Genomic DNA, 18,557 nt, shown 5'->3' on the forward strand with positions numbered 1-18,557 from the left:
GTATAGGTATAGTTTCATTTTTCTACTTATGGATGTCCAGTTTTCTCAGCACCATTTATTAAAGAGGCAGTATTTTCCCAATATTAGTTCTTGGTGCCTTTTTCAAAGATCAGTTGGTTGTAAGTTTGTGGGTTGATTCCAGGGTTCTGTATTTGGTTCCATTTGTCCAAGTTTCTGTTTTTATGCCAGTACCATGCTGTTTTGGTTACTACAGGTTTGTAGTATAATTTGAAATCTGTCGCCAACCAGTACCCTGAGGGGAGACAGTGGGAAATGAAGAGACATGCTTTATGGGATCAGGAGGACCTTTCAGGCTGCTAACCTGTAAGGCATCTTAGTTTATTTTAGGTTTCTTTTTATAAGCCAGTAAAAATAACAAATCATACTGATTAAATCAATTATGTCTGGTACCAAGCTATTTATAGAACATTTTCAGCTGCCATGACACTTGAAGATTCATAGCTAACTACTTATCAACAAAATAAGAACACATGTTCTCATTTACAAAGCTTCCAGGGTCCTGGGTTCAATCATATGTCAGACTTCAAAGGGAGAGAAAAGAGGGAAAAGGGCAAAATGGGAAGCCAGCCTTGCTGGCTTATCCCCTAGAATAACAAGGACTTTGTCAGCTTGCTATTCAGTACCTCACAGAAATCAGGTAGTGTTATGCCTCTGGCTTTATTTTATTTTTTTGCTCAGGACTGCTTTTGCTATTCAAGGTCTCTTGTTGTTCCATATGAATGTTAGGATTCCTTTTTTTTCCTATTTCTGTGAAGAATGTCATTGGTAATTTGATGGGAATTGAATTGAATCTATAGATCACTTTGGTAGTATGGGCATTTTCACAATGTTGATTCTTTCAATCCTAGAGCATAGAATGTCTTTCCATCTTTTTGTGTTCTCTTTAATTTCTTTCAACAGTGATTTGTAGTTCTCATTGTAGTGATCTTTCAACTCTTGGAAAAATTGATTCCTAGGTATATTTATCAACTGTAAGAGTTTGTTTGTTTGTTCTGTTTTGTTTTGCTTTGTTTCATAGAATCTTCCGGCTTTTCTATATATAGGATCACATCACCTGCAATCAGGGACAATTTGATGCTGTCTTTTCCAATGTGGATGCCCTTTATTTCTTCTCTTGCTTGAATGCTCAGGCTAGTGCTTCCAATATTATGTTAATTAGGAGTGGTGAGACTGGGCATCCTTGTCTTATTCCCATTCTTAAAAAAGCTGAAAGCTTTTCTCTATTCAGGATGATATTGGTGGTAGGTTTGTTTTATATGGCTTTTATTGTGTTGAGATACTTTCCTTCTATACAGAATTTGCTGAGAGTCTTTATTGAGAAGGGATGATGAATTTTGTCAAATGCTTTTTCTGCATCTACTGAGATAAAAATATGGTTTTTCTCCCTGATTTTTTTGATATGGTGTATCACATTGTCTTACATATATTGAACCATCCTTGTACCCCTGGAATAATCCTACTTGATCATGGTATACAACTTTGGGGTTTGTTGCTGTATTCTATTCGCTAATACTTTATTGAGGATTTTTGAGTTTATGTTCATCAAAGATATTGGCCTATAGTTTTCTTTTTTTCTTGTATCTTTGTCTGGTTTTGATATCCTAGTGACACTGGCCTTGTAGAATGAGTTTAGGAGAATGGCCTCTATTTCATTTTTTTTGTAATAGTTTGAAGAGAATTGCTATTAATTCCTCCTTAAAGGTTTGGTAGAATTCAGCAGTAAAGCCACCTGGTCCTGGGATTTTCTTTGTTGGAAGATTGATGATTACTGTTTCAATCTCATTACTTGTTATTGGTCTGTTCAGGTTTTGTATTTCTTATTGGTTCAGTCTTGATAATTTGTATGTGTCCAGAAATTTATCCATTCCTCCAGGTTTTCGAATAAGTTGGCATATAGTTGTTTACAATAGGCTGTAATGATTCTTTGAATTTCTGTTGTATTGGTTGTAATGTCTCCTTTTTCATTCCTAATTTTTGTTATTTGGATCTTCTCTTTTCTTTTTTTCATTAGCCTAGCTAATGGTTTGTTTATTTTGTTTATCTTCTCTAAAAACCAACTTTTTGTTTTATTGGTCTTTTGTATCATGTTTTGGGTTTCTATTTCATTAAGTTCTGCTCAGATTTTATTTCTTTCTATCTACTAATCTTGGGATTGGATGGTTCTTTTTTTCTAGTTCTTTGAGGTTTAGCATTAGATTGCTTATTTGAAATCTTTCTATTGTTTTAATGTAATCATTTATTGCAAAAACTTTCCTCTTAGTACTACTTTTGCAGCATCCCACAAGTTTTTGTACAATGTATCTTTATTTTCATTAGTTTTGAGAAATTTATTGATTTCCTGTTCAATTTCTTCTTGACCCGTATGTCATTCAGAAGCATGTTGTTTAATTTCCACGTGTTTGTATAGTTTTCAGAGTTTTGCTTGTTATTGATTTCTAGTTTTAATCACTGTGTTCTAAAAAGATACTTGAAATAATTTCAATTTTTAAAAATTTGTTGTGGCTTGTTTCATGACCCAACATGAGGTCTATCCTAGAGAATGTTCCATGCACTGAAGAAAAAAAATAAAGTATATTCTGTGGTTTTTGGATGAAAAGTCTGAAATAACTGCCAAATCCAATTGGTTTGAAGTCTGGTTTAAATTCTGTGTTTATTTGTTGATTTGTTGCCTAGATGATCTGAGAGAGCAGTGTTCAGATCTCCAACTATTATCATATTGGGATCTATCTCTCTCTTTAGTTCTAATAATGTTTGCTTTATATATCAGGATGCTCTGAATTTGGGTGCATATATGTTTATGATTGTTATGTCTTCTTGCTGGATATATCCCTTTATCATTATACAATGGCCTTCTTTATCTCTTTTTATAGTTTTTGGTTTAAAGTCTATCTGATATGAGTAGCTATTCCTACTCATTTTTTATCTCCATTTGTGTGGTATATCTTTTTCCATCCCTTCACTCTTAGTATGTGTATGTCTTTATATGTACAGTCAATCTCTTGTAGACAGCATATAGTTGGGTCTAGCTTTTTAGTCCAATCAGCTAGTCTGTGTCTTTTGAGTAGGGGATTTAATCCATTTGTATTTAGGGCTGTTAGTGAAAGGTACTGTCTTACTTCTGGCATTTTATCAATATTCATTTAGACATTTTAAGTATCTTTGTTTCTTTCTTTCCCGTTTATTGTTTGCCTTCAGTGTTTGTTGGTTTTTGGAGGTAGAAAAGTACAGCTTCCTTCTCTGTCATTTGCATTTTTGTTCTACCAGTGGGTTTTGTTCTTTCTTCTGTATTCATGGTAGTGATTATCATTTTTTGGATTCCCTTGAGGATTCCTGTAGTCCTGGTCATGTGGCAGTGAACTCTCTTAGCTTTCTTTTGTCTGGAAATATACTATTTTTCCCTCATTTCTAGAGGATAGCCTTGCTGGGCATAATATTCTTGGCTGATAGTTTTTTTTTTCTTTTTCTTTTAGTGCTTGGATATATTATATCATTTTTTTCTAGCCTGCAGAATTTCTGTTGAGAAGTCTGCTGCTATTCTGATGGTGGCTCCCTTGTAGGTAACTTGAACTTGTCTCTTACTGTTTTTAGGATACTGTCTTTGTCTTTGAGTTTTGCCAGTTTGACTATGATGTGCCTTGGAGAGGACATTTTTAGACTGAATTTGTTTGAGGATCTTTGAGCCTCCTGACTCTAAAAGCCCATATCTTTCCCTCTATAAGTTTTCTGCTATTATTTCAATAAATATGTTCTCAATGCTTCTTTCTTTCTCTTCCACTTCAGGAGTACCCGTGATGTTTGTGTGCTTAAGGTTGTCTGATATTTCCCTTAGACTTTCTTCATTTTTTAAAATTATTTTTTCTTTCTTTTTTCTCCACCTGTTATTTTGAAGAGACTGTCTTCAAGATCAGAAATTCTTTCTTCGGCTTGCTCTTACCTGCTACTTAAGCTCTCAGTTGCATTTTATATTTCATTTAATAACTCCTTCAGTTCTGTGAGTTCTGCTACATTCTTTTTTAAAGTATTAATATCTTTGTAAATTTCCTCATATCCTGGATAGTTTTGCTCAGTTCATTTATCTGACTACACCTTTTATCTCATTGAGTTTCCTTAAAAAATTTTTGCTTGGAATTCCTTTTCAGTCATTTCAAAGGTTTCTTACTCTATGGGTTCTGGCTCTTGAGAGTTATTGTATTCCTTTGGCGAACTCATATTGTCTTGTTTTTTCATACTTTTATTATCTCTATGTTGATGTCTGGTCAACTGGTAGAGAAGTTGCTTCTATTATTCTCCTTCCGTGGACTCCACTGGGACCCTCCTTGTGTCATACAGTCAAGTGGTCAGTGGTCTGCCTGCATAGTGGCAATGGCTGATGCTGTGGTAGCAGGCCACCCTTGCAGCAGCAGTTGTTGAGGAGATGGTTTTGGCAGACTGCCCACATGACAGCAATGGCTACAGTTTCAGAAGGCTGCTTGCTCAGTGATGGTGGCTGCCTGGTGGCTCGTATGGTGGCAGTGATTGCAGCAACAGCAGTTGCAGAAGCTGCCTGCTTGGCTGCAGTGTCCACAGTGGTGGCCTGCACAACTACAGTGCCTGCAGAAGCAGCAGGGTTACCTTGCAGTGGTGGCAGTGGTGTAGGTGGCTGTAACTGCCTCCCTGGTGTCTGTGGTGTACCTCATGGGGGTGTCAGTGGTGCTGGTAGCTTGAACTGACTCCCTCATGTCTGCATTGTTCACAGTGGCAGTGGGGGTTACCTCATGGGGAGGAGGAGCAGAGGCACCAGTGGCTGTAACTGTCTCCCTCATGTCTGCAGTGTCTGTAGCAGCAATGGGGTTTCCTCATGGGGGCAGCAGCAGTGCCAGCAACTGCAAGTACCTCCCTTGTGTCTGTGGTGTCCTTGGTAACAGAGGGGTTACCTCATGGTGTTGGCAGCAATGCCAGTGGCTGCAACTGCCTCCCTCACCTCTGTGGTGTTCTTGGCAGTATCCTTGGCAGCAGTGGATTTATCTCATGGCAGTGATGGTAGTAGTGGCAGCTGCAGCCATCTCACTCATAAATGCAGCGTCCTTGGCAGCAGCGAGGTTACCTTGTGGCAGTAGCAATGGAGGCAGTGGTTGTAGACACCTCCCTCACATCTGCAGAATCCATAACTGCAGTGACAGGAAACCCACAGGACTACTGCTCTGCAGTGAGCATTGGTTCTGGGACCAGACAATGGCTCCAGTGACTGTGGTGGCAGTGGCAGTGGACCTTTATTGATCTTCTTCTCCAAGTACAATTTTAAAATAGTAATTGGATAAAAATTGTGAAAAGTGGGCACATATATGTTTTAAAAGTCATGTAAAATTAAAATATAGAAAAAGCAACAGTAATAAAAACAATATAAAATTTGGATGAATAGATGTGATCAGTGGATATATCTCCGGGAGATATATCATTGGAAAATTCATAAACTTTGAAATAAAAATACGAATGTCTGAAATAGTATAATATGTCATACGCTGGTATTTTAAATCATTGAGGAAATAATACATTATTTAATAGAGCAAATGATGATCCACTAAAATAATGATAATATTAGATCTCGGACTCACCAGTTTAATGAAAATATACATAAAAAGTTTAAATATACAAAGATTTCACTGCAAACTATGAATCTTACTTGGAGAGTGGGAATAAAATATAGGTAAATATTTGCATAAACTGGGGATTTGGAAAGTTACCATAAGGCAAATTAAAGGCCATGGCGATGTCTAATTATAACATGGCAGATTACACTACAAAAAAAAATCACTGAATTGTAATGAAAGTGGAGACTTGTGCACAAATGCTGTGGGAAATAGATGGATTTTTTAAAACTTCATTAAATTTAACATGATGTCTGTGGCTTAAGACATATACAGTCCATAGTAAATCTATCATAATATGTGCACATATTTAATTATAAAAATATTTTATCAAGCAGTTTTTAATTTATAGTCAAGTTATAAACAAATCTAGTGACCAATAACGTGGATTTTATTTAAATAATTTGATAACATTCTTAAAAGGAGTATTATTGAGGCACTGGTGTTATGGTTAATATTTATTGACATTGAAAAAATGTTTAAATTTGTTAAAGAAAACTGGTTAAAAAAGAGAGAGAAGGCCCATTTACCCAATTATGTAGCTGATTTCTAACAGCAAAGACGTTGCTCTTTTTCTTTTCCTTCAGCCACAGTATATAAAAACATGCACTTGAAGGGCCTGGGAATGCGTGAGAGAATTTTTCTACGATGTTTTCTGCCTGGAGATACAGCGAATGTCCAATTGAGAAATGCCTTCCTTCCTGCTCTTCCCTAGAGAAAGTCCTGTATGGACACTGTCCAACTCCCTGCTAATTAGCAACTGGAGACACAGATACCCAAGGTCTTGAGAGAATCTATATCCTATGTATTTCTCACTTATTCTCAGCTGATTTTCTCCAGGGACTATTGCTTAGGAAATATTTACGTTCACCTAACTCGTGGGTATTGGGCAGTGATATTCACTACAGGGGAGAAACTTTAATGTGCTAAAGTCATGTCTCCAGCAATCTTCTCTACACATGGACAAACATAAAAAGGAGAAGGGGGATGACCTAGAAGTTGTAAGTATTCTGTTTTAATGTCTCACATCACCATGTCTTCCTCCCTCTTGATTTGTCTCCAACCACATAAAGTCATGTCTCCAGCAATCTTCTCTACACATGGACAAACATAAAAAGGAGAAGGGGGATAACCTAGAAGTTGTAAGTATTCTGTTTTAATGTCTCACATCACCATGTCTTCCTCCCTCTTGATTTGTCTCCAACCACATTAGTCAGCATAGACTGAATCAGCTACTTCCCTCAGTGTCTCACTTTGTCTCTCCTTTAGATTCCCTTTCGAGAGTCTTTCTGGAGGTCTGAAGTCTATTCATCTCTGTTAAATATAATCATGGTTCACACCACAAGAAGAATCAGAAAAATGTACAGGGGAAAATGTTCTTCATCTTTTTGCCAAAAGAAAAAAGATCTTTCTATTTATAATTCTTGCTTTTCCAAATAACATTTAATAGCCTTTGTTCCTATTTCAGATTTGGAAAAGTAGTTTGTTACAATTTTGTTTTGAGTTAAAATCATATATATGGTATTTATACATACATACACACACACACACACAGAGAGAGATTTCTGCTTACTCTCCTTCTTAGGTCCTGTTTAGGAAATGACCTTCAAGTCAGACTTGAACTGTGGAGAAGCAAATGCCTACACATCTCACCTCTAATTTATGAGCTGGTTCTCAGTAAATTGGATAGAGTAGAGTTACTTTTCAACATGACCAGTATAGAAGGTAAAGTAAGAGGGACTAGAAGGCCCTCCTTGAAGGAGATCTTATAATTCAAATGTTTTATAAATATTTTAGAATATTGTAATGGAAAGATATGAGGAAAATAATTAAATGATTTTTATTTCATTTATGATTCTATTACACTGATAAGCAACTATAATAATGTTATTCTTCTATGTAAAATTAATTGGCTGGCTTGTGGTAACCATTTCACAATGTATACATCATGTTGTACATGGTAAATATATTCAATTTTTATTTGTAAATTATACCTCAATAAAGCTGGAAAAAAAGAAAAATGGTACAATAAAATAAGGTAAAGCATAAAAGCACAGAGACAAGAAATAAACTCAACAACAATTAAAATAAATAGTCCAAAAAGTTATTAGTTCAATGAATTTTATATCACTTTTTTTTTTCCTTTTTTGTCTTTTTTCGTGACCGGCAACAGATCGCAACCCTCAGTGTGGCGCCCGTACCGGACCGGGACCGGCAACGGGACCGCAACCCTCGGTGCTGCGCCCGCACCTCGCTCAGCCAGTGAGCGGCCGGTCTGTACGTGGGATCCGAACCCTCGGCGGGAGCTCCACCGCGCTCCCAAGAGGTGCACTGTAGCAGTGCGCCACCAGGCCGGCCCAATATATCACTTTTGAGTCACTGTTATGATTTCAGTAAACTTGCTACTTAATGGACTTTGCCTTTAAACTCCTAAAAAAGTTAAAAATTTGTTTCTAAATTTGCTTCTGTATCCAATATCCTATCAAAGTATGTGATTTTGAGTTTTGGTACCAAATTAGGAAATTGGTAATTCTCAGATTTCTGCTTGTGGAGGTTAGAAAATAATAAATTCATACTTAGAAGGACATCACATTCTGAAAGAGTTCAAATTGCATCCTAAATTTTTTTTTATGTATGTACCTTGTGTTATTTTCTGGAGGTGATTGGAATAACTTACATTTGCATTTGATGTGAGTATTTGTTAAAAAAAAAAAAAAAAAAAAAAAAAAAAAAACCCTGAAATATGACTTCAGTGACTAAAACTAAAACACATCAGTCTGGGATAAATTAGCATTTTATATTAAACAGCATTAGAAATATGCAGAATGTGGGGATCTATATAGCATGATATTCAGGTTTTCTAAGTAGAATTCTTTATTAACTCTACAAATTTAAACATTTAGCTCCAGAATTTAAAATTTTAAACTTTATTTACCCCATTTAAGACACAATTTTACTTTTTGAAATAAAAGCATACCTGAATAAAATGCCAAATTGAACCTTCATTATTCCTAAAAGTAGAAGATTAAATAAGACACTGTCTTAAGAGCAGAAAATTTGAGGGCAGAGATGACAACATCATAAAAAATAATAAGAGGCATATAATGCATCCATATTTTATAATCCAGACTGTTTTAATTGAGTAGAAAAATGCAAAATGTGCTGACAAAGATATACTTTGCCTTTTCATAATTTCATCAAATGCCATTAACTTGCCTTTAAATGAGTGTATGTAGGTGAGTTTTTAACTTATTTTTATCAAAAGCATTCTGTGGTTATCTGTTTGGACAAATCTGTGCACATCTGTGTTTGTGTGCCTGTTTGATTTTATATCCAAGTACCACAAATGTATTTTTTTCCATCAGCTTTAAGAGATGAAATATTTGGAGGTAAATAATCATGAGTCAGTTGTGAAAGAAATTATGAAATTATTTAGCTTCCTTCTGTATTGAAACTCACCTGTGTCTGACCCCGTATCACTATAATTCGATAATTAGTATTAGGAAACATTATCATAACCTGTCTTGTCTGTAAGGCAGAAAAGACACAAAATATATTCCATTTGTTTTCCTGACACACTACCCCACTGTTACTGATTATTTTTGCATTAAAATTTCTTGTAAAATGAACAAAGGTCACTCAAAATCTATTTTTGTGCTGTGTATTTAAATTAGTTTCAACATTCTTATATTCTTTCCCTCCCACTTCTACTAAGAATTGTATAACCACTGAAATTGGAAGCCTTTCTTTTCTGCTTCAAGTAAACTATCTTTAATAATAATGATCAATAACTTGTGAAAAGAGATGGCAGCATGAAAAAAGGGAAAATAGGCCGAATGTTTATTGAGACAAAAAGTGATGACACAAAAGAATGCTTTTGTTTTTGTCTGCCTTTTTAATAATTACCTTTTTCCTTCTCAGAGAAACTTCACTAGTTAAAAAACCTTATCTGATAGTTTACTCTAAATATTGTAAGTAAATAACAATATTTCTCTAGATTGAATTCCCTATGTCCATTTTTCTGTTTTACTTAGAAGACTGATGGAACAAAACAATGAAACGTCTGGAGATGATTTTATTTTGCTTGGTTTCTCAGACCAGCCCCAGTTGGAGGTCATTCTTTTTGTGGTAGTTTTGATATCCTATCTTCTGACCCTGGTGGGCAACACAGCCATCATCATGGTCTCCTGCCTGGACTCCAAACTTCACACACCTATGTATTTCTTTCTCACAAATCTCTCCTTCCTTGACCTTTGCTTCAGTACCAGCATTGTCCCCCAGCTATTGTGGAACATGAAGGGACCAGCCAAGACCATCACACACACTGGCTGTGCCATACAACTCTATGTGTCTCTCTCTGTGGGTTCCACAGAATGTGTTCTCCTTACAATCATGGCATTTGACCGCTACATAGCTGTCTGCAGACCTCTCAATTACAGTACTGTTATGCACACATCATTTTGCAAGGCCTTAGCAGGAATAGCCTGGCTAAGTGGAGTAGGAAACAGTCTCATCCAAGGCACCATCACCCTTCAGCTTCCTCGATGTGGGCATCGCCATCTCCAGCACTTCCTGTGTGAGATGCCTGCCATGATCAATTTGGCATGTGTTGAGATTCATGCGAATGAAGTTCAGCTTTTTATGGCCACGTTAGTTCTCCTCCTTCTTCCTATGGCATTAATATTGGTCTCCTATGGATTCATTGTGCAAGCCATTATAAAAATTAAATCAGTCCAAGCTTGGCACAAGGCCCTAAGTACCTGTGGTTCTCATCTATTGGTGGTGTCCCTCTTCTTTGGGACCAGCTCAGCCATATATATTCAACCAAAGATATCCTATGGCCACAGCCAGGGAAAGTTCCTCACACTCTTTTATACTGTTGTGACTCCAACCCTCAACCCCCTCATATATACTCTAAGGAACAAGGATGTGAAAGGAGCCCTGAAGAGACTGCTGAGAAAAGAACAAAATTCCTAAGAAGAAATCAGAAAACAGTGGCTTCCCATGCTGGAAATTTATTTAAGGGACGTATCATTAAATAACTGCTTCCAAGTGTGTATGTGTTGCTTGCTTAGCTGTCTGGCTGTATTTACGTATCATATGGCTAACATTGTCTAGAAAAAGAACACGTTTAGATCCAACTTCCATAGTTCCTGGAACCTCATGTGCATGTGAGTTTTTTGTAGTAAAGGAACAGATCTGTGAATCTACTTAAAGTGCTACTGTGAAAAAAATTAAATATTTGGTTTTTTATTTAAATTTTTTATTTACTACTAGCATATTCATTCTTGCAAACTGTGATATTTCTTTATGCCCTTTACCTGACCTATCACTTCCCAAACCCCTTACCTGCCTCCCCCCATCTCGAGTATCCTTTCTCTCCTTCTGAAAGTACAATGTAATGTTGTGGTCTTTTCTTTCTTTCCTTCATTCCTTCATTTTTCCCTCCCTCCTTCCCTCCCTCCCTCTCTCGTTCCTTCCTAGAAGCCAGTTATGAGTGAGAACATTCAGTATGTCTGTTTCTTTGTCTGGCTTATTTCACCTAACATAATTTTCTCCATACTTATCCATGTTGCTGCAAATAGCAGGATTTCATTTTTTTATGGCTGAGTAGTATTCCACTGTGTATATATACACCACATTTTCCTTATCCAGTCTTCCATCAATGGACATTTAGGTTGGTTCCATATTTTGGTACTGTAAATAGAGCTGCAATGAACATGGGAGTACAGGTATCCCTTCAACATGATGATTTCCATTCTTTTGGATATATACCCAGTGGTGGGATTGCTAGGTCATATGGTAGTTGCATCTACAGTTGTTTGAGAAAACTCTGTACTGTTTTCCATAATGGCTGTGCTAATTTACAGTCCCACCAACAGTGTAGAAGAGTTCCTCTTTTGCCGTATCCTTACCAGCATTTGCTATTCTTTGTCTTTTTAATAATGTCCAGTCTAACTGGAGTGAGATGATATCTCAATGTTGTTTTTATTTACATTTCTCTGATGACTAATGATTCTGAGCATTTTTTCCTGTACCTGTTGGCCATTTGTATGTTTTCCTTTGAAAAATGTCTATTCATCTCCTTTACCCATTTTTAAATTGGATTATGTGGGTTTTTTTACTGTATAGTTGAGTTCATTGTATATTCTGGATTTTAACCCCTTGTTGGATGTATAGTTTGCAATTTTCTCTCATTCCATAGGTTGTCTTTCTGCTCTGCTCATTGTTTCCTTCACTGTGCAGAAGCTTTTCAGTTTAATGTAATCCCATTTACTTTTGGGAGGGCCTTATTGATAAGATCTTTGCCCAGTCCTACTACAGGGAGTGTTTCCCCTATGTTTTCCTTTAGTAATTTTATGGTTTCAGGACTTACATTTAAGTCTTTAATCCATTTTTAGTTGATTTTGGTATATGGTGAGAGGTACAGGTCCAGTTTCATTTTTCTGCATATGAATGTCCATTTTTCACAGGACCACTTATTGAAGAGGCAGTATTTCCCCAATGCATGTTCTTGGTTCCTTTGTCAAAGATCAGTTGGCTGTAAGTTTGTGGGTTGATTCCTGGGTTTTCTATTCTGTTCCATTGATTTCAGTGTCTGTTTTTATGCCAGTACCACACTGTTTTGGTTACAGTAACTTTATAATATAATTTGAAGTCAGGTAGTGTTATGCCTCTGGCTTTATTTTTTTTTTTCTACTCAGGATTGCTTTGGCTATTCGGGGTCTTTTGTTGTTCCATATGAATGTTAGGATTGCTTTTCTATTTCTGTGAAGAATGTCATTGGTATTTTTATGGGGATTGTGTTGAATCTGTAGATTGCTTTGGGTAGAATGGACATTTTCAAGATGTTGTTTCTTCCCATCCAAGAGCATGGTATGTCTTTCCACTTTTTTGTGTCTTCTTTAATTTCTTTCATTATTGTTTTGTAGTTTCATTGTAGAGATCTTTCACCTCCTTGGTTAAATTGATACCTAATTGGTTGGGTTTTTTTTTTTTTTTCGTAATTACTGTAAATGGGCTTGCTTTCTTGATTTCATTTTCTGCTACTTTGTTATTGGAGTATAAAAACACTATTGATTAGTGGAGCATAAAAACGCTACAGATTTGTGGGTGCTGATCTTGTACCTTGCAACATTACTGAAATTGTTAATCAGCTCTAAGAGTTCTTTAGTTGAGTCTTTAGGTTTTTCTACATGTAAGATCAACAGTTTGGCTTCATCCTTTCCAGTCTGGATACCCTTTATTTCTTTCTTTTTACCTGATTGCTCTGGATAGTACTTCCAACACTATGTTAAATATGAGTGGTGAAGGTGGGCATCCTTGTTTTGTTCCTGTTCTTAATATCATCCCATTCAGGATGACATTGGCAATTGGTTTGTCATAAATGGCTTTTACTGTACTGAAATAATTTCCTTCTGTACCTAATTTGCTGAGAGTTAATCATGAAGGGATGTTGAATTTTGTCAAATGCCTTTTCGGCATCAATTGAGATAATCATATGGCTTTTGTCCTTGGTTTTGTTTATGTGGCGTATCACATTTATTGGCTTGCACATGTTAAACCAACTTTCCATACCTGGGATGAATCCCACTTGATCATGGTGTATAAATTTTTTGATGTGTTGCTATAATCTGATTGCTGGTATTTTTTGAGGACTTTTGCATCTATGTCCATCAAGGATATTGTCCTGTAGTTTTCTTTTATGGTTTTGGTATCAGGGTGATGCTGCCCTCATAGAGTGAGTTTAGGAGAAGGCTTCTGTTTCTATTTTTTGGAACAGTTTGAAGAGAAGTGGTATTAATTTTCCTTAAAGGTTTGATAGAATTCAGCTGTAAAACCATCTGGTCCTAGGCTTTTATTTGTTGGAAGATTACTGATTACTACTTCAATCTCATTGCTTGTCATTGGTCTCTTCAGATTCTCTACTTCTTTTTGGTTCACACTTGGTAGTTTGTATTAGTCCCATGTAGTTTGAAACTTACCCATTTCCTCCAGGTTTTCATATTTGTTGGTGTACAGTTTATAATAATCTCTGATGATTCTTCATATTTCTGTGGTATCAGTTGTAATGTCTCCCTTTTCATTTCTGATTTTTCTTATTTGGTTCTTTCCTCCTCCTCCTCCTCCTCCTCCTCCTCCTCCTCCTCCTCCTCTTCTTCTCCTCCTCCTCCTTCTTCTCCTCCTTCTCCTTCTCCTTCTTCCTAGCTAATCATTTGTCTATTTTATTTATCTTCTCTGTAGTCAATTGAATTATGTACTCCCCAAACCCATTGAAGCTTGAATTGTGTCCCCCCAAGTTTTATCTAATAGAAACTTAGACCCCACTGTGACTGTTAAGAGGGTGGGAATTTTTATTAAGGTAATTGGAAGGTGGAGCCTTGAAGAGGTGATTGGATTGTAGGACTGTGCAGTAGTGAATGGATTAAAAATGGTGGTTAGGGGCGTGGTTCTGAGGGCTTTAGAAGAAGAGGAGAGTTTGTCTGTCTTTCTCTCTCTCTCTGCTCTCTGCTTCCTCCATCTTGCAATATGAGACCCCTCACCATCTGGTGGGTCACTATCACCACCACCAGATGGACTTTGGACTTCCCAGCCTCAGAAACTGTAAGCAAATAAATTTCATTTTCTTTATAAATTATCCAGTTCCAAGTGTTTTGTTATAAGCAACACAAATGGACGAATATATTCTCAGTAAACCAACTTTTTGTTTCATTGATCTTTTGTATTGTTTTTTGGGTCTCTATTTCATTTAGTTCTGCTCAGTTCTTGATAATTTTTTCCATCTACTACATTTGGGATTGGATTGTTGTTTTTCTAGTTCTCTGAGGTGTAGTGTTAGGTCATTTATTTGAAGTCTTTCTGTTCTCTTGATGCAAGTGTTTATTGAAATAAACTTCCCTCTTAGTACTGCTTTTGCAGTGTCCATTTTGGAATGATGTATCTTTATTTTTGTTAGTTTCAAAAAAATTTTTGATTTCCTGTTTAATTTCTTCTTGAACCCATAGGTCATTCAGGAGTCTGTTGTTCAGTTTCCATGCACTTGAGTAGTGCCCAGAGTTTTGCTTGTTATTGATTTCCAGTCTTTATCCATTGTGGTCTGAAAAGATAGTTGGAATGATTTCACTTTTTTTTAATTTGCTAAGACTTGATTTGTGACCTAATATGTGGTCAATCTTAGATGAGAAGGGTATGTATTCTCTAGTTTTGGGGTGAAATGTTCTGTAGATATCTTCCAGGTCCAACTGGTCTATGGTGTAGTTTAAATCATGTTTTTCTTTGTTGTTTTGTTGCCTGCATCAAAACAGAAAAACTTCCCTATACCTGGGAAGTTTTCTGATACTACTCCCTTGAATAAGTTTTCAATGCCGTTTTCTTTTTCATCCCCTTCTGGAATACCTATGATTTGGATGTTTGTGCATTTAAGATTGTCTGCTAGTTCTCTTAAATTTTCCTCATTTTTTAAAATTCTTTTTTCCTTTTTCTTGTCTGTCTGGGTAATTTCAAAAAGACCATCTTCAAGTTCTGAAATTCTTTCTTCTGCTTGCTCTAGCCTGCTGCTCAAGCTTTCTGTTNTCCTCCTCCTTCTTCTCCTCCTCCTCCTCTCCTCTTCTTCCTCCTCCTTCTTCTCCTCCTCCTCCTCCTTCTCCTCCTCCTTCTCCTTCTTCCTAGCTAATCGTTTGTCTATTTTATTTATCTTCTCTGTAGTCAATTGAATTGTGTACTCCCAAAACCCATTGAAGCTTGAATTGTGTCCCCCAAGTTTTATCTAATAGAAACTTAGACCCCACTGTGACTGTTAAGGGGGTGGGAATTTTTATTAAGGTAATTGGAAGGTGAAGCCTTGAAGAGGTGATTGGATTGTAGGACTGTGCAGTAGTGAATGGATTAAAAATGGTGGTCAGGGGCATGGTTCTGAGGGCTTTAGAAGCAGAGGAGAGTTTGTCTGTCTTTCTCTCTCTCTCTGCTCTCTGCTTCCTCCATCTTGCAATATGAGACCCCTCACTATCTGGTGGGTCACTATCACCACCACTAGATGGACTTTGGACTTCCCAGCCTCAGAAACCGTAAGCAAATAAATTTCATTTTCTTTATAAATTATCCAGTTCCAAGTGTTTTGTTATAAGCAACACAAATGGACTAATACATTCTCAGAAAACCAACTTTTTGTTTCATTGATCTTTTGTATTGTTTTTTGGGTCTCTATTTCATTTAGTTCTGCTCAGTTCTTGATAATTTTTTCCATCCACTACATTTGGGATTGGATTGTTGTTTTTCTAGTTCTCTGAGGTGTAGTGTTAGGTCATTTATTTGAAGTCTTTCCATTCTTTTGATGTAAGTGTTTATCCCTCTTAGTACTGCCTTTCAGTATCCCATAGGTTTTGGAATGATGTATCTTTATTTTTGTTAGTTTCAAGAAATTTTTGATTTCCTGTTTAATTTCTTCTTGAACCCATACGTCATTCAGGAGTCTGTTGTTCAGTTTCCATGCACTTGAGTAGTGCCCAGAGTTTTGCTTGTTATTGATTTCCAGTCTTTATCCATTGTGGTCTGAAAAGATAGTTGGAATGATTTCACTTTTTTAAATTTGCTAAGACTTGATTTGTGACCTATTAGGTGGTCAATCCTAGATGAGAAGAGTATGTATTCTCTAGTTTTGGGGTGAAATGTTCTGTAGATATCTGCCAGGTCCAACTGGTCTAAGGTGTAGTTTAAATCATGTTTTTCTTTGTTGTTTTGTTGCCTGCATCCCTCCCTATACCTGGGAAGTTTTCTGATACTACTCCCTTGAATAAGTTTTCGATGCTGTTTTCTTTTTCATCCCCTTCTGGAATACCTATGATTCGGATGTTTGTGCATTTAAGATTGTCTGCTAGTTCTCTTAAATTTTCCTCATTTTTTAAAATTCTTTTTTCCTTTTTCTTGTCTGTCTGGGTAATTTCAAAAAGACCATCTTCGAGTTCTGAAATTCTTTCTTCTGCTTGCTCTAGCCTGCTGCTCAAGCTTTCTGTTCTGTTTTTTATTTCATTGAAAGAATCCTTCATTCCTAGGAGTTCTGTTGCATTTTTTTTTAAGTTTTTAGTCTCTTTGTAAGTTTCCTCCTTCATACTCTAGGTATTTTTTCTTGTTTCATTGTGTTCTCTAGCTAATTCTTCTCTTATTTCTTGGAGTTTTCTTAAGTCAGTGCTCAAAATTCCTTTTCAGATATCTCAAACATTTCTTGCTATATGGGGTTTGGTACTTGAAAATTACCATATTCCTTTGATGGTGTTATATATTCTTGTTTATTTGTAGTTCTAGTATTTTTATGCTGATGTTTGATCATCTGGTAGAACACTTGTTTCTTCTATCACTCTGGAGAGGACTATCAGGGGGAAGACGTCCTCCTCTCTATATAGGTTCTGCTGGTGACTCTTCTTGCATCAGTGCGGATGAGTGTGCAGTGGGCTGCCTTAGCTCCTGTTCAGTCAGTGAGCAGGCCCCTCCAGTGCTTGGTCTAGGCAGAACCTGTGGCTGCATTGGTTCCACAACATGGCACAGATCAGATGTGCTCACCTTGGCAACTACAGGGTCAGTAGGCAAGTCTGTATGCCCCCTGTGTTCTCGGGTGTGGGTGGGGCCTTCTGCTGCTGCATTGGTCCCAGGGCACAGTGCCTAAATGTTTGCTTTAATAAAATAATTAAAATAATTGCTTGGTAATTATAAATAATTGTCAAACAATTTAATGAAATATTAAACATTCATGTAATTTAGTTTCAGATGGATACAGGACCTGCTTGACAAAACCTTGTATTTTATCCTATTTGACACTCTATTGCTTTCCTTAGTGTCTTTGTGTTTGTTAAACACATGGTATGTGGAGCCAGACTGCCTTGGTTTGAAATTTTGTTCTTCTACTCACTGGTTGTACAAAACCCTCTACTCTTTAGCTAACTGTTGTGTTTCTCAGTTTAATCACTTCATAGGATTACAGTGAGGATTAAATAAATTAATTCATGCAATATGCTGAAAAATCAATCATAGCACTGGTAGATACTGAATAAATCTGAACAATTAATAAAAACATTTAAAAAAATAGTATGGTGTTCAGAAATCTCCAAAGTCTTCCCTCTTTCTCCTGTCATTCTCAACATGTGTTTGGTTTATTTGTTTGTATTTGTTTTGTACTATTTTGTACTTGATATTCCTTCTTACACTTTACTGGAAGCACTAAGACCAATCAAATCTTTCTTCACACTTCTTTGTATCAGCTCCACTTTGCACTTCTTAAGTGCCCATTTTGACTTTGCAATCTGTGCTTTAAAGAACATGGTTGGGACGTTGAGTCAGAGTGCTTGAGTTTTAGAAGACCAATTCCACCAAGGAAATTAACTAGGGTGTTACTTATAAAAACTTGAGTGTATTATGTCATTGAGTCACAGTTTCCTCACTTGTACAGAAGTGGTAGCAATAGTTCCTAATATACTTGACTGTTGTGATAAGTAAATCTGATCATTCAGACAGAGTTTACCCAGACCTGTTAAATATTAATAGAAAACACCCAATAATTGCTAGCAAGTTTCACCACTTATGTGATTCCAAACCTATAACTTGATATACCTTACTCATTTAATGATCTCTCTCATATCTTTAATTACTTTCTGGAATTATTCCAATAACCTTTAAATACACCTAAGTATGACCTTTCTTTGTGGTAACTCCTCTGATACAGCATAAACTCTAAATATTGAATCCTGCATTGCATTTAGGTCAACCTTACCTTCACATGCATATTCTCAATTCTAACTCCTAGAGTCCTCATAGCCCATTCCCTCCATCTTATTCAGACTGACACTGCCCTAATTTAAATCCCATATCTTGCTCCTAACAAAGATTGCAAACATGCAGCCCTTAGCTGCAATGGATTTCTGAGCA

At 36.5% G+C, this 18,557-nt stretch overlaps 1 protein-coding gene across 1 annotated transcript; it reads left to right on the plus strand.

The window, feature by feature from the left end:
- Window positions 1–4,466: 4,466 nt before the first annotated feature.
- LOC103599205 (olfactory receptor 2G3-like) lies at window positions 4,467–10,622 on the plus strand. Its single transcript, XM_008583310.1, has 3 exons — window positions 4,467–4,662; window positions 4,757–4,889; window positions 9,680–10,622. Exons 1-3 carry the CDS (start codon window positions 4,467–4,469, stop codon window positions 10,620–10,622), a joined length of 1,272 nt encoding a protein of 423 aa, XP_008581532.1.
- The last annotated feature ends 7,935 nt before the right edge of the window (window positions 10,623–18,557 follow it).

The sequence above is a fragment of the Galeopterus variegatus genome, unplaced genomic scaffold (genome assembly GCF_000696425.1).
Source record: "Galeopterus variegatus unplaced genomic scaffold, G_variegatus-3.0.2 Scaffold2884, whole genome shotgun sequence".
NCBI classification, from domain to species: domain Eukaryota; kingdom Metazoa; phylum Chordata; class Mammalia; order Dermoptera; family Cynocephalidae; genus Galeopterus; species Galeopterus variegatus.